The 22,676-nt window shown below is 41.2% G+C and overlaps 1 protein-coding gene across 1 annotated transcript in view; it reads right to left on the bottom strand.

Annotated features, from left to right (window-relative positions):
• Nucleotides 1-17,443: 17,443 nt before the first annotated feature.
• The window catches only part of LOC131201661 (dual specificity tyrosine-phosphorylation-regulated kinase 2), a 33,289-nt gene continuing 28,056 nt past the window's right edge, over nucleotides 17,444-22,676 (bottom strand). Inside the window, exon 3 of the mRNA XM_058189708.1 lies at nucleotides 17,444-19,241. Coding sequence (XP_058045691.1) covers nucleotides 17,646-19,241 — 1,596 coding nt within the window. The 3' untranslated portion in view covers nucleotides 17,444-17,645. The remainder of the gene's footprint in view (nucleotides 19,242-22,676) is intronic.

The raw sequence follows: 22,676 nt of genomic DNA, 5'->3' as shown, positions 1-22,676 counted from the left end.
CTGTCACGCAGCAAGGAGCCAGGTACGTGACCAGCAAGCCCATCTGACACCTATGACCACATCTCACAAAGAGGGATTCACACCCGGCAATCTGAGGTACAGTGGTCTCCCTCGGCTCTAGACTCTCTTTAATAGCAACCGCCACCCCCCCACCCCTACCCTGGGCCCTCGGCTGATGGAATGCACGGAAACCCGGTGGGCACATTTCGACCAGGGGCACGCCCCCTTCAGTGCCCAACCAGGTCTCCGTAATGCCTATAAGATCCGCGGCGCCCCCCTGAATAAGATCGTATATTAGGGGGGCCTTATTGGCCACGGACCGTGCGTTGCATAACATGAGACGAAGGCCCAGGCTCTGAGGGTCTTGACCATCCGGGGAATGGGAAAAGTCAGAGGGATCGGGGCACGCGATCGCTTGCAGACATCGAACGCGTGACCCCCTAGACCGATACGATCCCCCCCTTCCGCCATATCTGCCCCTCCCACTTACCGTGCAAATGGAACCACCCTCACAAAAAGGAACACATTCCCCCCCCATAACCTCCGAACCCACTAAATAATCGCCACGAGCACGCGCAGGGACTGGTTTCCCTCCCGACGGGCTACCCCCAACACCCGCCCTACCCCTCCCACCCCTTAAAAATGCCCTATCTAAAAACCCCCAAAGGCTCTTCCTCTTCGCATGCCACCTCTGTGGGTCCCAAGACCCGTCATTGAGGCCGGCCTTAGGTAAGGTAACAGGCCGTTCCCACGAGGCGGGGGCACCTCGCAGGCGCAAGAGTTCGGATCTAGCATAGCCCATGCAATAAAACAATAAAAGTCAGCAGAAAATAGATTGTCCCGGACTAACAGAGATGTTAACAGAGATGTTCTCCTGAGGTAGCTCTCTAATTAGGATCCAGATATAAGATGACGTAAGATGTAAAAATGGACAGTCAATCTCCATGGTACAAATGGGATATAAGATGTAACATATAAAATATAAGATGTAAAATATATTCTAACCATCAGACCCATGGTACGGTCCTGGTAAGTCCATAAACCAGAACTAATAATCCAGGACTTGGATAACACAATCTGTCCAGAAAAACATCCGGGTCCCAGAAAGAGGGGGGGAGGAAAAGGCGCTCCATAGCTGCCTTCCAAGTCCAATTGTTGTCTCCAGATGGAACTCCCCAACAGCTCCCAGCAGCTCCCAGAACTCCAGTCTGGCTCCAATATGGCCCAGCAACAACTCCCAAAAAGATCACAAGGTGCCCAAAAGATGTTATACGTCCCAAAGCCCCCAGCAAACGGGGGAAGGGGGGGGCGCGGCCGACATTGCCGCTATTAGGGAGCCAGGCCAAACCAGGCCAAAAAGGCGGCCGAAACGTCCTCCTCCTCTCCGATATCAAATGGTGCGCCGTTGCCCTTGCGACAAGGGAGATCTTGTGGCAGGAAAGCCAGGCCCCAAAATAGGCCAAACTGCCCTCCTTACCTCCGGTATCGCCTCCTCCCTCCGATATCGAGGGGACCGCCGTTATTAATAATAAGAGAGTCCTTAAGAATCCTTGAGGTAGAAAACAAGGGGAGCAAGCCAGGGAAAGCTGAGGGGGAGGCCGGCTCGCCAACCGAAACGCCGACCACCACGCCGCCTCCTCCCGGGCCTCTAAAATGGCCGCCGTCATACGCTGATCGCCCTCCCGGCCCGTTCTCAGCAGCCGCGGGTCCTAAAAGGTCCACAGACCTCTCCCGCGGCTGCGAGGAAGATCGTCTACTGGGCCGGGGGGCGAAAACAGCTAAACGGGCGGCCACGACGATGCCATCAGCCGGGCAATCTCAGATCCGCCGACCCAAGTTTTACCGCAGCGCCATCTTGCGCATGCGCAGAGCCTCTAATCTCTTAAATCTTAAATTATGATTTAAATCTTGGGTTAAGTCTTGGGATTCCATGGCCAAGGTCCACAAAAGGTATTTAAAGGGGGTCCATGATGAAGAAAAGGTGGAGATCCACTATGTAAATTGCAAAATGATGGCGATCATTGATTCAGTAGTTCAACAAAATACACTGATCCAGAATCCATTGGAGTTTGATGGCTGATAAATTTACATAATAAGACAATACTGCCTTACCTAAACATTTCAGAGATACTGCCTTACCTAAACATTTCAGAGATACTGCCTTACCTAAACAAAGAAACAGAACAACCACATATAGGCAAAAAGGCATTGGAACTATGAGCAACTCCCAGCTGGCCCTCCCTTTGACGTTGCTCATGGAAAACTAGCAGGGAGCTTGGAAATCACTCCTCCTCCTCCTCCTCCTTGGCTGAACCACAGAAATGCCTGCCACTTTGCTGAGTGGTGGAATAATAATGGAAGCCATGGAAAGCAAAGAAAACTGCACCCCTCAGTCTCCATCCTGGAGGTTCCCAAGGCTTGCCTGCAGTGGTGGGATTCAGCCAGTTCGCACCACTTCGGGAGAACCGGTTTTTAGCTTTCTGAGCAGTCTGGCAAACTGGTTGTTGGAAGTAATCATTAGGGCACAGAACTGGTTGTTAAATTACCTGAATCCCACCACTGCTTGCCTGTCTCCAGGGAGGAATAGGATTCACCCACTAACTCCTAGCATTCCCCAGACAGCCCTACTTCACCAGCAGGCATACGAGCCACTCTCTTGTCCTTTCCTCATGGCCTGCCACCATTAAGAGATTTCAGATTTCAGCCTTGGTTCTAGAGCAGCCAATTGCCATTTGACTATGCCACCAGCAAATTGGGAACAGCGGCAAGAGGCAGCCAGGAAAAAAGGGCAAGGATACAACCCTCTTATCTTCCATTGCACCATGGAACCTACGGGTTTCTGGGATCTATAATTGGAAGGCACGGTGGTGCTAAAGCAGTCATAACTTCCCCAAATTTAATTCCCAGGTTCCAGACATTCTTTAAATTAGCCCATTCATTACCCTGGTTCAATCATTGTTGCCTTATACCTTCCAGTTTTGCCCAATTGAAGGTAATAAACAGACGCATAAGTTTTAATAATACACAAAAAATAATTTTCTCTTCTCTAAAGAAAAAAAATCTCTACTTGAAATAATTTAATTGTTCAACATTTCAATCTTAGCTTCATTTTTTACATTGGGCCCCAGTTCTAATTATGTGGTCAAATATACTTCCCTTATTTCCACCTTCTGTTTCTACCAGCAGATTTTTTTTCTTTATACCTATAGAACTAGGAAGATACAAACATGCAGATTTAATTCCATATGTTTGAATTGGGAAAATTTCCCCAAATTCATTAAAATCTTCAGAAATGTTTATAAAGGACTTGGCAATTACAAACAAAAATCATGGATGGTATGGGATGATTGATGGTGAGAAAATGACACAAGCAGCAGCACACTACTGCAACACCAGCTCCATCCTTATATATGATTGTGATATTGCATGCATGCATAGAAGGACCAGAGTTTGTATCACAATGGCAAGAAGCTGCTTTTATCATTTTCACCAAAGCTTGCATCCTGCAGTCACTTCTCAATAAGAAAAATGAAATAGACACTTATCCATTTCATGGTTAGATTTTCCCCATGTTTCAGAGAACACTGATGATTAAAAGTTCTCAACAGTTCACTGTGGATAGTTAACTGAAGATCAATCCCTCCTTTATGCATGTTCCAGAATAACAAACTCCCTATGCATAGCTCCAGAATCAACAGGTTATGAATGCTTGAAAGGTACTGGTCTCCTCTATCCAAGGATAATTTAATTTTCTTCTGATATCTTTGAAGCCTTGAACATTTGTGCTTTTTTTCCCTTGAGGGAGGTTTTTAGAACAGCATAATAAAATAGTAGAAGAATTATAATCCACATTTGTTACGCCTCTACTATGTACAACAGAGATGAAGACTAAATGTGGGAAATAATTAAAAGCCATCTCAGAGAAGTAACTGCTTAAGACAAAAATAGCAAGAAGGCTGGCATTTAATTGTATTTTCCCCTCCTTTTTCTGTCACTTTTTTGTTGTTTGTATTGAAAACGCTACTTAACACTTTTTGAAATGTGCTAATGAAGGAGTAATATAAGAGGGAAACAAATGTGCTGTTTGCATAAAGAAAAGCTGAAATGAGATACAGAGTTAAAAAAGAAAAGAAATGAGAAATAGGATTCTTAAAACACAACCAACAATGCAATATTTTTCCTGGCACTGAAGAGAGTTTAAAGCTGTTATACAAATGGCAAACCTTTGATCTCTATTCTTGGACATCAACATAGCTCTTAGCACCTAAAGCTGATTAAGGCTAAAACCTTTACTCAAATTCTATAGCCTGACAGGTGGTATATAAAAAATCCAAACAAAATACAACCCTCCCCACTATACAACATACATCACACATCACACACAAACACAAACACACAAACACACTCTCCACCACCACCCCATCCCATCACAACACAACAGAACAATAAGAAAGGAAAAAGAGAACAGGAACTAATGGCAAGCCCAACGTGCAGCTCCCACACCTCAAATTCAGTCAACAGCTGCCCAAACCATCCTAACCCAAGGCTAGGAATGTATACAAAGGAAATCTCCTCAATCTCATCCAAACAAAATGTTTCAGGGACCAGAGGGCACATGGATCATATACTCCAATTATTTGCAGTCCATGGTCATGCTGATGATATGTTCCTGGGAAGCAAAGAAATTGGATTCCCCCTCCCCCCATTTTTTCCATGATTCAAATCACAGCATCAAATTTACCTGATTAACATTGTTTTAAATAAATGTCAGACTTTCATACCACTAAGATTTCAATCAATTCCAGTTGTACACGCTATGGGAAACACCATTAAATGCTACTGGTGTGAAGTAGCAGAATATGTGGCTAATCCCAGGCTTAAGATCTGTTTCATTGTCAGCTATAATTTGTGCATAGAAAAAAAATCTTCAGATTTTGAAGAGAAATTGTGCTTTAAACAGCTAGGTTCAGATAGGGACAAGGTAGTTTTATTGTCATAAAATCATGTTGTCCCTTACTTTTAAACCATAGGTTTTCTGGATATGGCAGTTTTTAAGTTATTGGCCAAATATTTGAAAACCATGGCTATTGTTGAAAGTAAGGATGTCTGTTATTCTGTTTTAACTTGATAATTATTTGAGTTTTTGGCATCTTATTTTGAGTAAATTGTGTGATGGTCTACAGATTCTTGCATTATAAAGTGACTTGGGCAAAGAGGGTCTGGGAAGGAAAGTTTTAGAAAAGTGAAAATTGTAGCTGCAATTGTGCAATCAAATCCCTACTCCTTTTTTTACACGCAACTTGTATAAAAAGAGCTTCAATCATAGGGTCACCACTGTGTTCTAAACTTTTTTGATTCTCCCATACTGTGGACACTCCAAACACCATTTTCTTAGGTATGATTTAACTAACTCAATGTAAATAATCTAAGCAGTAAATCATGTAGACTGGTATTTTAAATTATTCCACAATCATGTAATAATGTGCATTGAAATTCAGCAGAGGTTCAGCCAAGGACCAGCAATCTATATACAGTACAAGAATATGTAGGGAAGGGTTCCTAACCTGCAGACCATGGCGCAGCTCACTACTCATGCAAGGGTTGTGTGTGTGCACACATGTGTGCCAGCCTACCACTCACATGGCCCAATCCCCCCCACCCCAGTCAGACTGCCAAACCACAAAGGTTGGGAACTGCTGATGTAGGGGATCAGAGAGGAACTTGCAAATTACTTAGAATGGAGTTCTGGGAGTTGACATCTACACATTTTCATGTTGCCAAAGTTGAAAAACATTGACATAGAGATCTAATGCTGTGGAAAGAATGTTTTACCAGACCAAACTGCCAGAATTTTTTTTCCAGAATCTATAAATAGCTGAATGCGTGAAAATATTCAGTATTTAAAATGTTTTGATGAGAAAGTTGTGTCTCAGATAATTCAATATTTGTTGTTAAAATATTAACAAGTCAAAGTGTTTGTATGCACAATTTTTTAATTTAAAATTATTGAATGAATTAACATGAATTATCAGATTGCAATAGTTCCACTGGTATATCCATTTTTTTAATGGGTGAAAGGGATATTTTTGGACACTTCTGGGAAGATGGCCAACTGAAATACACAACTGGGAAGAGATCTCTGAAGGGTTTTTCCCTAGGTTGTAGCTCTCCAGCTTTTCAACCAAAGGAACTGGCATTCCTTCAGTTTTTCTGTCCCACCCAGTCAGAGTGAGTCAAAAAACTTCCCATTGGAACCCTCCAAATACAGCTGAAACGGCTTCTGAAGTTTGACTCTGAAGCTATCTGCATGCCAAAAGCTGGGTGGGGCTGCAATCTGTTTGAAGTTGAAGAAGCTGCCATTTTGAAATTCACCTTTCAAAGAAGATTGCTAAGGCAAGCCAAATAAGGAAGTGTGGAGGGAAAAAAAGCCTGAGGGAGAAATATAAAGACTGAAGACTGTGATTTTAGTTGATTATTGTAGTAACTTATAGTTTGGTCTTCTTTGCTGTGGGTGGCTAAAATTTTCTCATCCTGATCAAAAGAGGAAGCCAAGGTGGTAGAGCAAAGTCTTAGAGATATATTTGAAAGATCTCTAAATAAAATCCACCAATTTGTTGACCAGCTGTGCTCCAAGAATGATAAAAAATCCTCTCAAATAACTTTTGAGATGCAAATATGTGGAGAATGTTACCAAACTACCGAGGCAACTTCACAAGTAGCTGAAAATGCAGAGGAGTTCATTGCAGTTTTGGAAGAACCTGATATTAACTTTCACTATTATGGTTTAAATATAAACCTCTCAACACAACTAAAAGAAGTGTGTTGAGAAAAAAACAAATTGGGAGATTTTCTTTAAGGATATTAACAAGGTTGAAGATTCTGTGATAAAAAGAGAGATCTATAACTGCATGATAAAACTTCCAGAGAAGAAAAACGTTTTAACCCATGAAGATAAGCTGGAAGAAGTGACTTAAACCCAATGAGTTAACTGGAATTAGGATGGATCTTTCTGTTTGGTATGTGTAACTGAAGGAAAGACTTAATCCAAAATTTGAAAATGTAATTTATATATAGACATATACACACACATTTCTTAAAGTAGGCAAAAGTTATTGAAAATGTATTTGAGAGTATTTGTATTAAGAGAAATTTAAAAAAAATGATGTACCAGTTTAAAGAAAAATTCTATGTTAAAAAGGATGTTTATAAAAGAAAAAAAATCTGTAAGGGTAGTTTGGAAGGAGGGATCTAACTGTAATACTGAAGTTTAAAGCTTGTATGTCAAAAAGTCAGAAAAAAAGATGCATTAGAAATTTTTGACTTGAAAAAAGTGTTGGAAAGAAGTTTAGTATTAAAAAAGGGTGAAAAAAAGAGTGGGATTATTTGTCAGTAAAATCAAAGAATTTGAAAGAATATAATGAATCTTGTTCATAAAAATGGTGACAGTTCACAAAGATTATTAGGTGCATTAAGAAATACATACGATTTCCATAGCAAGGAAGATAAACCAAGAATGTTTAAATTGATTATTTTATTCAAAGTGGAAAATATTTTTTCATTTGGGTATCACTTCTGGATTTTGTGCTTGTGATAAAAAAAATAAAACTTTCGTTTTGTTGTTTGGAAAGATTGACCATCATAGAAATGGCTAATTATAATGTGTAATAGCAAAAAGCTGGGGTTGGAGTGTTTGTATCTTGTACTGTGCTAAGTAGAGTTGAACTCAATGCCTTTTTCCCCTCCCCACTTGGATCTCACACCCCCTTTTCTCGCTTCTTTTCCTTCCTTAATTTCCTATTTCTATTTGTTTTTTATTTGTATTTTATATAATAAAACTTTTTTTTTAAAGGAAAGGGCTACTTTCACCAAGATAAAACTCAGAAATGCAGGGGAAGAAACAATTACATAGGACATAAAAATTTTATTCTGAAATGATCTCTGGCCACAACAATGAATGTAACAAATATTCACTAAAACAGTCTTAACTCCTGTCATCAGCTATACAATACGGAAGTATCATAAAACTGGCCACAAGAATTTGAATTTAAAAAACTCCTACAACATATTTAATGTGAAGTGGCTGTGACAGCAACAGCATTTCACATAAAAAATTTACATACATATATACACAATACACATTCAATCATTTTTCACGTTTTCAGTACACAAGAGTTGCAGCATACCAGTCACATGTCTAAATTGTTGCTCATTTTAAAGAAAGTGGAAAAAAAGCAGCTATTGAGCTGAGAATACATCTTTTTCATATTTTGTAGCACAGATGTAAATATCCCTAGAAACAATACCATTCACAAATATTTTTAAAAATCTTATTCATAGCTTATCTAGTTGATAATGCTCAATTTTCATCATCTTAAACCCTTTTTTCTGACAATGTTTAACAGCTACTTCTGTCTGGGGAAAAAAGTCTTAGGAAAAATAGATGGATTCAAAGAATTCTGACATGTATTTAAAGAGTCTAATAATCCAGTTTGTTGCTACTTGAATAGACATAATTCCTTGAGCTCTGTCACTGTCCAGTCCCCATGGATTTTCATGGCACCTGCTTCTGGTTTCCCCCAAGAATCATTCTAATCAACAGACACTACATGGCAATAGCCATGAAGTGTTTTTAAAAAATAATAGTTAAAAAAAATTCTTAAGGAGTCTTTTCTGACTCCCTGACTAACCACAAGGTAAAAGTGGCATTAAATGCCTTGCACCCAAGTTGTATAAATCCCTGGCCACATTTACTGAAGCCAGACATATAGAAAAAGGAATGCACTTTGGTTCATACCAAATGCCCTGGGATTAATTCTCACTATAAAATTAAACAGTTTGAGGTAATTTTCCCTTTATATAAATACAGTTGACTCTGTCTAGTGCTGTTATAACAGCCAACACAATATTGTTCTTAAAAAATTAATCAGATCTTATGATTTTAGCTAAGTAATATGTAACACCCTATTTAACCCCTGAATAAAAATGAAAATCCTTGCAACAGAGAATTCTGTTCCCTACTAAGTAGTATGATTGCCTTATGATATACATTAAGGCCTTGAAAACAGCAGGCAAAATGAATCAGAAACCTCTCCAATTTCTGTTCAGTTCATATTCTGGTTAGTTAGAAAACCCAAGTGCTCTTCTAAAGCAATCACTAATTTATAATGGTGTTCCCAGAGGAGGTTTCTAGTGAATTATGCTCATAGAGGCATATTAAAAAGAACTGTAGTACTTCAAAAATAGATTTCAATCATACTACATAGTACAGCATTCAGAGGGTTAAAGAGACAAAGTTGCATGCTCCATCACATGGCATTGTTTATAACAAAAGGCACATTGTTAATATCAAGGGCACAACTTTATCCTTCATGGTTCTTTTGCACATCTGTTGCCCCTGATTATTCCAACACATTGACAATGCAAATTATTCAACCCTCTCATGGTGCAAGAACTGAGTAAAATGAGACTGCAACCATGACATGTCTGTATCATTACTAAATTGGCAAAGATGCTCTGAATTTCCAGACAATTGTAACATTTTACATTGAACAAAATTTCCAACAATGCACCCAAATTAAATCCCTTAGAAACAAAATCATGTCAAAGCAAGAGGCAACTTTTTACTTCTTCCTACTTCATTTCCTTTCCCCAGTTAAAAATAATGGTACAAAAGAATCATGTAAGTCATTGAAAATGGCAGCCTCTTGTTAACTCCCCCCCCCCCTAAATGATTGATTCTGCACATGGTATTGTGGCCAAAAAGTTTCCGGTAGAACTGTGAACATGGTCAATCATAAATGCAATATTCTAAATCTCAATTTATTTGTAAGAGATAAAAGTGGTGGATTCAACTCATGAGTGACTCATGAAAATTTTGAACAATTTCTATGAAATGTGTTAACATCTTCAAATTCAAGTAAAAATGTAATAGATACAACCATTTATTTAACCCAGTTTGAGATTTTTTTTCTGATTATTGGGAGAAAAATAGAGCTTTACCATCTTACACAGAGATGTATTCCTATGCTGATGAAACCCTCATCAGAGTAGAAATATCTTCATTAATTTCAGTATGCAGTTTTCTATGTATAACATTTTCATCTGAGAACTGCCTTGGCTTTTAAGTAAATGGGAAAGTACAAATGCAAGAACTCAATCTCAGCGTTTATGGGTTAGTTAAGATTACAGAGATTGCAATGAATTCTATGATAGATCATAAATGATCTTATTTCACTTTTATTAATATACACATATTAATAGCCACACACTATAGAGCTGCATTTATACAAAAGAGAGACAAAATGTTAGGTGATTATTGAAGTTGTTAAGAATGACTAAATAGACTTTTCCAGCCAAAATTACTAATAGTGAGAAAAGGGCCTCTTTAGTTTCTCCTTCCCCCAATAGGGTATATTTTTGGCAAACAGGTTTTTGTTTATTTCCTGAGAATTCTTCATTTTTCATTTATGCCAATTTTCAAAACGTAAAAGCTCAGTAAAATATGTTGCTTCTGTTTCTTTGTTTTGAATGAAAAATCTGCATAAAAAGAAAATAAAGTGACCGGAAACTTTTTGACTCCCTGGGGAACATGCTTTAAGTACTTAAACATTTTTACAATTACCAGTATTATAATAAGATTTGTGCATAATAACAAATTATAAGTTTTACTGAAGTTTTCAGCACTCTGATGAAAGTTGTTATTATGCTAGCATCGACAATCCTTTCAACCCTCTTCAAATATTATCAATCTAAATGTAACATCCCCATTTTAGCAAGCATTTGTTTCTTTTGAAAAACTATATTGAAAAGGACATATTTTCTGAACCATATTCTATTCCTCCCAACCTGGAAATCTCAATTTGGTACTCATTTCCCCCATACTGAATTGTTGCGAAAAATGTTACGTTGGTCAAAACCTGGGGAAGGAGAAGAATAGTCAGGAGTGAGGGAAGAGTTCCCACTGCTGGAATGGACCACTCACAAATTCTGCAGTGTTGCTGTGCTTCAAGTGAAAAGACCAGCTTTTTTGTGATTAATCATAAACCACAGCAAAGCTAAGTAATAAATCATCCTAGCTCTTGGACAGCAGAAATGGTGAGATTTCACATTCTAAAGACTATTGGTGTACTCTCAGTGACTCTGCAAACTGTCACTGACATACCACCCTCCTTCTCATCTCCCATCCCTGTTATTTATTCAATGTTACCATTGGATGTGTTTTCCTGTTTTTAATTTTTTAATTAGTAAATAGGTAATGGCTAAAAAAAAGAAGAAGACAGGGTAAGTGAGAAGGCTATGGGTTTCTTTTAGTCATTCATACCTATCTTCATCTCATTTCTTTTTTTCTTTCTTAATGGCTTGATTTTGGAAACAGAGCATCCACCAGTATAAAGGATTCTAAATCTACTTCAGCCCAACAAAGGACAATTTCAGCTCTATCTGCCACTTGTAAAATTCATATCCCATAAAACTCCTGGATTATTGGGCAACAGATTGGGTTAAGATTCCCATTCCCCTTGTAATTTTCTATTAAGAAATTTAATAGAATCATTAAGATGATCCAGTTGAAAGTCTCCAATGCTCCACTATGAGAAAGTAGAAATCTATAAGCAGTTTGCTAGGCGGCCTGAGAAAATACGTAGTTGTACGTATGAAGATGTGCATCACTGATTATATGAAAATAATGCATTCAACAAGAATTTATTTCCATACTTTTGAATCAATATACCGTATATACTCGAATATAAGCCGATCCGAGTATAAGCCGAGGTCCCCAATTTTACCCCAAAAAACTGGGGTAAACTGGGGACTCGAGTATAAGCCGAGGGTGGGAAATGAGGCACCTACCGGTCGTGAAACCTCCTCCCTCGGCCGAGAAGGCTGGCGGTTCCCCTGCCCCGCCCTCTCACTGCACCGGCAGGGCTTCCCCGCGCTAAAGCAAAAGCCCGCCAAGTTCGCGCCGGCCGGTATAATGTGAAAAAAAGAAAAAAAAAAAAACTCGAGTATAAGCCGTATATACTCGAGTATAAGCCGAGGGGACGTTTTTCAGCACAAAAAACGTGCTGAAAAACTCGGCTTATACTCGAGTATATACGGTACATACTTTGTTAAATTGGGCATTTTATACTAATTAAATAAATAATAAAAACACAGAGGGAGTAGATCTAGTTGATATAAGTAATTTTATACTACATCCGGTATATTCATTTATTTTTCTTGTCTGAAACATTTTTTGGAATGTGGCCTTTGATGTTCTACTTATAACCTAAGGTTGCCCATGAAAGCCTGTATCTTACTCTATATAAAATCTAATATTAGTACCTAATCTATACTAATATTAATAGAATATAAAGAACATCTTGGCATTGCAAATTGTATTTTGATTTTCTCTCCATGCAGAACTTTTAAATAGTGTAAATATGTAACCCAGATATTACTTTCATTTCATTTTTAAGGTTCTTTCACTTCTTCATTTACTCTAGAAAGATAAAGACATAAAATCTTCTTTTACCTCTCAGGAGTTAGAAACTTTGAAAAGATTGAAGGAATAATTTTAAGAAAACAGAGGCATTTTCATTAATGAATCTCTCATGTATCATGTTCATTAAGCAATTAGTACAGATTCTGATGACATAGCTACATAATACAATTTTACAGGAAACAATGAGATGGAATGGGTGTTTCCAGTAATATAACACTAAGTGTTGAAGTAATAATGATACTATATACATGGAGATTTAAACAGCATTGTACACATTGGAAGTTCTCCCATTTTCCCAGAGTATGGAATTTTGCACAAAGGAGACAGCTCTGCTCCTGATAATATACCAAAAATAAAGGCAACAGAATAGTTTCAGTTGCAAGTGGTAGAAAGAAAGGAAGAAAGAACAAAATATGAATGTCATCCTTTTGCATTTTTAAAGTCCTCCAGCACCAACTGCTTGATTTTGGATATGGAAATCATTTAAAATTCTTGACCAGCGTTCTCTCTGTCCTTTCCTCACTTTCCATTTGAAATAAGTTTGTGGGAAAATGGTTTTTGTTTTCACAGTGAAAATGTATGAATTCTGGGAACACACAAAGACAGAACGCTTTATTTGGACTGCATTAGTTGTAAGCCAAGTCCAGGATTATTGTTGTAGGTGAATAATATAAGGCCAAAACATGGTATGTTAATTCAGTGTTGGCAAAAAATAATCCAGTTGGTTTACATTGCTTTTGAAGCAAAATCAATGTTGCCTCTCCAACCCCTTTTATATCTGAAATTCCATTTTAAGTATGGAACAGGATAAAATTAAACATAGATATAGGCAGTGGTGGGATTCTGCTGGTTCTAGACGGTTCGGCCGAACCATTTGTTAAATTGCTGGCTCGCCCTGTCCCTTACCCCTCCCCTCCCCACCACTACTTACTGGCCTCAGAGGACACCGAACTGAACCATTTGTTAAATTGCTGCCTCGCCCCGCCCCTCACCCTGCCCTGCCCCGCGGTGCAAGCCCCAATCAAGTCGATTCCAAGGCCAGCTCCCCCAGCCTTCCTGCCACCATGGAAAATATTCCTGAGGCGGTGATCGCTGGAGAGCGATTCAGGGAGTTAATAGTCCACCGGTAATCTTCCCTGCTGGCTTGAGGATCAGCCGAGGCCCCTGCCGTTCCTGCGCTTAGCGGAGGGATCACTGCCTGTCATCGGGCAGTCCCTGGCATTTGTCTGCTATAGCAGAGAGGGGCTCAGTCACTCCCTGGTTTGTCCAGGCACACTGATAGCAGCAAGCGCGTTCGCGCCAGAAGAGCCGCAGCCAAATTTACACAATGGAAAGCGGCTGCTGAGTCTCGGCATCATTACAGCCATGACAGGAGATCTTCTGGTAAACCAGTCTGCCCAGATCCTCAGGAGACGTGGCTTAGCACTTGGCTATCTTACAGCCACGTCAAAAGCCTCCCTTCCAGCTCCTCAATTACGAGAGCGATCAGTGCCATAATAGCCGCGGCAGAAGCGCTCAGTTGAGCCAGTCTGCCTCACACCTCAATGAGAGCAGCACGAGAGCTCTGGAGAGCTGGTCTGCCCCAACTATTAGGTAACATGGTGGAGGAGCTTTATACCTCAGCGCAAGACGACACTGTGCTGCTTCTCTTACAGCCGTGGCAGGAAAGCTCCCTTTGAGCCAGTCTTCCTGTTTTTTTGAATGGGTTAAGTGGCGGATGAACCATGTCCCTTTTAATCGGGAGCTCAGGTCGAGTTAGCCTATCAAAAATTAAAACTATAAACGGCGGAAATATTGGTGCCTTTTTTAGCCACTTCGTGGCTGTGATTTGTCAGCTAGTCTGCCCAGTGATATCAAGGTAGGTGGTCTTTGTACCAGGGGAACACGAGAGGCGGTTGCTCCTTATGGGGCACTCTTCCTCGCTACGGCTGGGGACAAGAACTTACGACTGAACTGCTAGAGGGATGGATTAAGAGCTTGAGCACTCACTAAAACGGGCTTTGCCTTTTATTTGGCATGGTCTTCAGCCAGCCATCAGTGTTCTGATCTTCCTAGTGCTCCAATCAGGCGACAGTCCCTAGGGCAGTAGGGCGGCCTCCTCCCCCCAAAAAAGAGTCACTGCCCTGTTTTTGGGCCGGTCGAAGCTGCTCGGAAGGCAGCTGCCACAGCCTGTCCTTGCTACTTAAGAGCAGCTTCCAAGGCAGGAAAAGTTCAGGTAAGTTGTCTCCTTCTCAGCCTGAAACATACAGAGAACATGTATACATCTCACAGCACCGGGATCTTCTGCAAGGAGATGGTGAGTGGGTACACACCGTCTCCTTGCAGAAGATCCTGGTGCCATGAGGTGTGTGTGCCTGTTTGCTTGAGGCTGAGAAGGAGAAGACTTGGCAGAATTTTTCTTCCTCCCTCGCTTCTGACACTGGCCAGGCAGGTGAGCAGCCTCCTGACCAGTGGGGCAAATGTCCTACCAGTGAGGCTGTGTTAGCTGGGAGAGCACTCTCTCCCCCCCTGGCCAGGAACATATTCAAATAATTTAACAACCGGTTCTGTGAGTGTGGCTAGGTGGTCATGTGACTGAGTGGGCATGGCCAATGGTGTCACTCACAGCAAGGTGCCGCCCACCTTGCCCTGAGTGATGTCAAGTTGACCACACCCACCCAGTCACATGGCCACCTAGCCACACCCACAGAACCGGCTGTTAAAATTATTTGAATCCCACCACTGGATATAGGTAAGCATAAGACTTTAGTTTACAGTGACTAATCAACCTTGTTCTTTATTTGATGCAGCTCAGTAGTCATAGCCTTAAGAAAAGAACTGCTTCATTTTATTTTGAGGCTTGCAGTTATATAGTGGGAAGAGAAGGAAAGCTTTTGTCAAAGCAGCTTTGTTGCTTGTATCAGCTGATCAAAAAGCTGGAAAAAAGCAGAAGAGCAGAAATGCTACTTAGCTATCAAGCTGGTTAACTTGACAGTTGGCTTGGAATCACGTTCAAAAAACTGTCTGACTTAATTTCCCCAATACAGTCTACTTCTCAGCAATGTAGGAGGCAAGCTCACAATGTTTTGCTTTTGGTTTTCCTATTGTTGACTTTGGGAAGTTTGAGGAACATTGAAATTGTTCCTATGATATATTTTCAGTGTTGGAATGAGTGAAATTAAGACCAGGTTTTATGCATTCATATAATATTAATCCGTATGTGTAAGTGAATTGATAGTAATTTTGGCTAAAAGATCACTTATGCCCAGGCTAAGCCCTCGGGATGCCCTGACCTACAGCTCCTATAGTTCTTAGCCTGCATGACCACTGATGCATCCAAAGGGAATAGCTTGAGAATCACAAGGCTCCTGCAGATATATGTATCATTCCTACAGCTAGAGCAGAGTTTCTCAATTGTGACAACTTGAAGAGGTGTGGACTTCAACTCCCAGAATTCCCCAGCCAGCTGTGCTGGCTGGGGAATTCTGGGAATTGAAGTCCATACCTCTTCAAGTTGTCACAATTGAGAAACACTGAGCTAGAGCAACAGCAAGCTGGGTGGTGCCTATAAGTCATCAACAAGCCCAGATTCCTTCTTTGGTGCCCAGAAGTTCTGTGTCTCCCTAATTATATTTTCTAAAATTTGTGCATGTGTGTAGATGTGTGTGTGTGTGTGTGTGTTCATATACACACACAAACACATATGTAGATTTATATATGAATGAAACTAGCATGCTGCAAAGTGGAGTTTTACAGAATGCCTCAGTTTTTATAGTCCCATAGTTTTTTTTATTTTTTGTAAAACAAAAATGTACAGGGAATTGAAATAGCGTGCTTAGCTTGTGATCGGGTCATCCATGCAGGGGAAGGAGAAGGCAAGACAAAATTTTTGAGGGACTGGGGGATAGATAAACAGATCTCCTCCTAAATTTGACTTCATATTCATTGATGCTTTGTGGCTACCCAGAATCACCTTGGCTGTTATGTTCTGACACAATTTATTCTGAACCATCCAAATGTTCCTACTGGCAATACTTAAGAATATGTTACTGTTTTCTTCAGAACAACTTATTAGCCTTCTTGGAAACAGAGAAATGCAAGAAATGTCCTCCTATTCTTCTTATTTGTCCCCTCCCATGTGGCTGCTGTCTTTCATCTATGGTGCCAATTGTGACTCAAACACTCCGCCAGGGTTTTTGTGCTTGCCTATTCAGGAATAAGCCTAATTTAATTCAGGGGAACAGCTGAGTGAGTTGCAGTCTAAAGTATTTAAGTCTTGAGCTCTATTTTTTAAAATTTATTTTTATCCCACCTTTATTATTTTTACAAATTCCATTAAAGGAGTGGTAATTACTTCCAAATGAACAGATTCAGAACTGTTTTCTGAGGTTCATAAATATGCCAAATTGCACCATTTCATGCTATAAATGTTTACTTTTACATTGGCCAAATAGTGGAATATGTTCAGGGTTTTTTTAATATAAATATTGCATCTTCAGAAACTTTGCATCAAATTTCAGTATTTCTTCCTGGATATTTGATAGAGAATTGTTAAAGGAGTGTTATGAGCATTAAGTAAGCCCTTTGTGGATGCTCTATCAGAATATTTTAACCATTTTTATATGGCATTCTGTAAATAATCCATACTATTGGCAGAAGCACAAACAGCCATGCAAAACCTCACTTATAGCCCTGAATATTTTCTAGATCATTGCATGAAAATATGAATAAATGTTTATAGGAATGGAACCTACTGCTGTAACAAAAGCAATGATAAGAAAGTATTAAAATTCACTCCTAAGAAAAGCCATGTTGAGAAAAAGGAATTTACTCTTCTTTTCCTCACCTAGCTAAAAATATCAAGCTTAGATAGTAACCAGTGGCCTGCCACTGACACATCGTTGTGCCATACTAATTCCATGATAAGGCTAATTGTTGTTTACAAGAGAAACATTTCATTTAAAAAAGTGTAAAAACTTAAAGCATTGTCCCCATGTTGTTTTTTATAAAATCAAAACCGTGCTTAACACATTTAAAGTAATCAATGAAAAAATACAAATGTTTAAAGGTATTGATCAAATAAAAATAGAGATCTGAGCTTCTTTTTCATGTGAATAAGGCTCAGTGACATAATTGCGCGCGTTCTCTCTCTCTTTCTTGTACTCAGCATTAGATTATTCAAACCTCAGCTCACAAGCTTTGGCAACACTGTTCTCTGCTGAATATTTCCATTGGCATCGGTCATCTGTGCCAGATTAGTTCTCAGTTTTGAAGCTGAGTTTGAAGTTGGAGGTAACTTGGAAATGGATGTGATAGCACCAGTGCTTTCTGTTATTCTTTTTGCTGAAGTCTTCTCCCCAGTTGGCGGCTTTGGCAAACGTCTCCTGAGCCAGGGATGCCGTAAAGCCTGACTGGGTGTCATACGCAGCATTGGATCCCACTCTAAACACTGTTTCAAGAAGTCAAGGAAGAGCGGATCATCACATCCTTTCAATGCACTCCCCCATTCTCTGCTCTCTGGGGGGCCACGCACTTTGCCCCGCCTGGAACGTCCACCATTAAGCACAACAGAACCATCCGACAAGGTAGTAATGGAACAATATCGGGGATAACCCTTGGAGCTCACAAAATTTTTTGCTCTTTTTGATGAATCCAGTAGTTTCTGGGAAGGCATGCCCAAGAGTTCTATCATACAAGCCAGCTGATCTGCTTCATCTTCTCCTGGTAAGAGAGGATATCCTGTTAAGAGTTCAGCAAGAATGCAGCCCAGGCTCCACATGTCTATTGGCATCCCATATCGAGCACCAAGGATGACTTCAGGAGCACGGTAAAAACGTGATTGGATATACGTATAGACGCGCTGGTGCTCATAACAGCTAGAGCCAAAATCAATCACTTTAATACCACTCCTACCCTGTTGTTTTAACAGAATGTTTTCTGGTTTAAGGTCACAGTGAATTATTCTGTTTTTGTGCAAAGCATCCAAGCACTGCAAAATGGAGTGGGCAAATTTACGAACCAAAGGCAGGCTAAAGCCCTGAAATTTATTTTTCTTAATGAGCTCATAAAGGTTCATGCTCAGCAGCTCAAATGTCATACATATATGGTTGCGGAATGTGAAGTTCTCCAGCATGTGTATAACATTCATGTTATTATCTTTATCCTGCTTTTTAAGATGCTCCAGAATTTTAATCTCTTCTGCAGCTTGGCGGTGAAAACGCTTCTCATTTCTCACCATCTTCAGAGCAACATGTTGATGCATCTTGTGATCATATGCCTTTACCACTTGTCCAAAACTTCCTTTCCCTATAACTTTAAGAACTTCATATCTGTATGATATATGATCATGGGGTATTTGCACATAAGATCCCTGGTCATCATCATATCCACAATTGTTTGGACCACTAATTACACCTTGCCTTTTCTTTGCATTTGGACCCAAGAAATATATTTCAGGGTAGCTGAAGATCTCATGATGCTCAAAGGCTGTTAGCTTTTGCAGGTATTGCTTCATTGCTTGCTCAGGAGTCATGGGAGTAGCTTTTATCTTTCCTAGCCCTTCGGTAGATTTCAAGGAGTTGGAGCTCCCCTGACGCCTATGACAGCTCTCAAGCTGTCTATCTTGTACCACTGGCAGTCCTGATTTTGCTACTGTTGCAAGCCCATTTGGTTGTGTAGATAGAACTGTCCTTTTGTTACTATTATCTTCAAAGAGCTGTTGGATCTGCCCATGACTGGTAACATGTAGGTGCTCATTCATGGTTTGCTTACTTCCACCAACCTAAAACACAAAACATGATTTTCTAGTTAAAAAAACTGCAGGCTGATAAAAGTTTCCAAAATTCTATGAAAAAATAAGACTAAATTAATTCCGGGCTTATATGCCCTTCTCTTTACTAAACTGTACATTGAGACCACTAATGAACCAGATCACCGGTGGAATTCTGCTAGAGGAAGAGAACTCTGTGTGACCAGTCAAAAGCTTCTCTAGGATCACAGAACACTCCAAAATAGTAATTGATATTACTTTTGGGAGAACTGTCTGCTATACAGAAATTTTCATGGGAACGTCAAATAGTTCCCAATTTTTTCCATAATAATAAATTATAAATCTAGATCCAATCCATTATACTTCAAATATCATGCACTGTCTTGACCTCCCATGGTCTTTTCCTCATACTTCGCTATGTAATATGACATTATTAGTAACTCATTGGAAACATTTCACATTAACATTTATTGCTTCAAATTAACTCTCATTATAAATTCTACAAAACTACTAAATATATAGTTTTAATAATGAATAATGAACTCAAATTTCTTTTTGAAAGAAAAGGAACGTTGGACTTACCTTGAACGTTCTTTCTATGTGCACTGCAGGAGAGTCCAAGCATGGGCTTTAATTCGTCTGACTGGCTAGAGACTGAGTTGGAAATCTTTTGCCACGCCTCCTCCTCCCGGCCGAGCCTCAGTTTTTTCAACGAAGACCAGGAACTGGAGAAGACGCAGTCCATCTGAAGAATCGACCACTCCTGGACCCCGGACCACAACATGGACTCTCCTGCAGCGCATCTAGAAAGAACGTTCAAGGTAAGTCCAACATTCCTTCTCCTGTGCGCTGCTTGGAGAGTCCAAGCATGGGATATACCCAAGCTCAGTTGTCATTGGGTGGAAGACAGATTGGTCCAGGGTCCCCTCGGCCGGCAGGACTTGCTGTAACACACATCTCCAAAATGCTGCCTCTGCAGAAGAAAACTGGTCCAACTTGTAGTTCCTCACAAATGGAGAAGAGGAAGCCCAAGTGGCTGCTCTGCATATTTCCAGAATCGAAGCTTGCGTAGCCCAGGCCGCGAGGTGGCCGCACTCCAAGTTGAATGCATCGTGATGCATCGCGGTACAGGACGGCCCTGATGTTCATAGGCTAAAGCAATACAAGCCTTGAGCCAACGTCCAATGGTAGATGGTGACACCTTCTTCCCCATAGACCTGGGCTGAAATGACACAAACAAAGATTCCGTACGCTGAAAGGATGCTGTAGGCTTAATGTATCTCTTCAGAGCTCTGCGTACATCCAAAGTATGCCAACATTTTTCACGTGGATGTCTCGGCGTTGGACAGAAGTCAGGTAGAATAACTTCCTGAGCCCTGTGGAACCAGGAATTTATCTTTGGCACAAATGTCGGGTCCAAACAAAGAATTACTCTGTCTGGGTAAAAGATGCACAAATCTTGACGCACCAAAAGGGCAGCCAGCTCTGATATTCTGCATGCAGATGTAATCGCAACTAAAAAGGCAACTTTGAGCGTGAACAGTCTGAGAGTGGCAGTCCTTAAGGGCTCAAACGGAGATAAGGTGAGCAACTGCAAAACCACAGACAGATTCCAAGTCGGATATCTGTGGATCGTTGGTGGCAACAGGTTGGCAGCCCCTTTCAAATAGCTGAGGATCTTTGGATGCTGAGAAAGTGGAATCACTCCCTCGCCAGATAGGATGTGTTGTGACTAAGGCCACAACCTGACGGTGCAATGTATTGGTGGACAATCCTTTCTCGAGACCCTGTGGAAGAAAATCTAAAACTCGTGGAACTGTTGCAGATGTAGGAACCAAGCTCTTTTTGGTATGCCAACGACAGAAAGACGCCTAGGTAGCATCATAAATCTGAATCATTGAAGCTTTCCTAGAAGCAAGCGTGGTAGAAATTACTGTTGGTGAAAATTGTCCTTTTCGGAGGACCTCCCGTTCAAGTGCCAAACGGCTAGCTTGAGCCACTGAGGGTCCGGGTGTTGGAGGGCCCTTGGCTGAGGGAGATCCTGTGTGGTGGTATTGTCCAGGGACGGGAAACAGACAGTGACATCAGATCCGCAAACCACGGATGCTGCGGCCAGTGAGGTGCTACCAACAGCACCTCTGCTTCTTCCTCCAAGATCTTCCATATGACTCTCTGGATCAGAGGAATGGGAGGGAATGCATATAGTAGACCAGCTGGCCATGGGCATCGAAGGGCGTTGACCCCTTCGGCCGCCAGTGTCCAGAACCGGGAGAAAAACCAGGGCAGTTGAGTGTTCTGCGGACTGGCAAACAGGTCTAGAACCGGTGTCCTGAATTGAGGTGACATGAGATGGAAGAGGTCCGAGTCGAGCCGCCATTCGGACTGATCGATGGTTGTTCTGCTCAACCAGTCCGCCGTGGAATTGGATGTCCCGGCAATGTGCTCCGCTCGCAATGACAGCAGATGTTTCTCTGCCCAGAGATACAAAGTCCTCGCTTCGCACATGAGAACTTTGGATCAGGTGCCTCCCTGCCTGTTGACGTGTGCCTTGGCGGTGATGTTGTTGGTCAGCAACAGCACGTGATAATTCGACAACTCGGGTTGAAAGTGGCGCAGCGCCAGATGAGCCGTTCTCAGCTCCAACCAATTGATGTCGTTGAGTAGATCCTTCTGGGACCACCTCCCTTGCACCACGTTGGAATTCAGATGGGCACCCCAGCCGAATAGGGTTGCATCTGAAGTCAGCACCAGTCTGGGAGGCTCTCGGAATAGGCATCCTTTCTCTACAGCTGCTGACTTCCACCAATCCAGGGAGCGAAGGACCTGTAGAGGAACCTGATCTTGCCTAGTGAGTTGCTGTGCCGTGACCTCTGACTGGGCAGGAGGAGCCATTGTAAGGCCCTTGTATGTAAACGAGCCCACGGGACTATCACTAGGCAAGAAATCATTTCCCCTAATAACTGGGAAAGAATCAAGTAGGGAACTAGCTGTAAGGACTGGACCTGAACTACCATCACCCTCAAGCTGACTCTGCGTTCCTGGGATAGGAAGACCTGGGATAACTGAGTGTCGATCACCGCCCCCAAATGGGTAAGCCTGGTGGATGGTGTTAACTGGCTTTTGTCCCAGTTCATGGAAAAACCGTGTTCCTGGAGCATTTGCAACATGACTTGAAGGTCCAGTTCTGCCTGCCTGAGGGACGATGACTGAATTAGTACATTGTTGAGATAACACTGCAGGCGAATAGTTCGTGCCGCTACTACGTCCAGCAACTTGGTAAAGGTTTGCGGGGCTGACGAGAGGCTGAAGGGTAGAGCTCGGTATTGCCAGTGGTGGCCTGCATATGCAAACCTCAGGAACCTCCTGTGGGACAGCCTGATGGGAACATGGAAGTATGCCTCCTTGAGATCTATTGATGTTAAGAGATCTCCCTGTCTGATGCAACCC

This window comes from Ahaetulla prasina, chromosome 7, assembly GCF_028640845.1.
Source record: "Ahaetulla prasina isolate Xishuangbanna chromosome 7, ASM2864084v1, whole genome shotgun sequence".
Taxonomy (NCBI): domain Eukaryota; kingdom Metazoa; phylum Chordata; class Lepidosauria; order Squamata; family Colubridae; genus Ahaetulla; species Ahaetulla prasina.
Note: the sequence above shows the minus strand (reverse complement) of the source record. Positions and strands in the feature narration are given on the sequence as shown.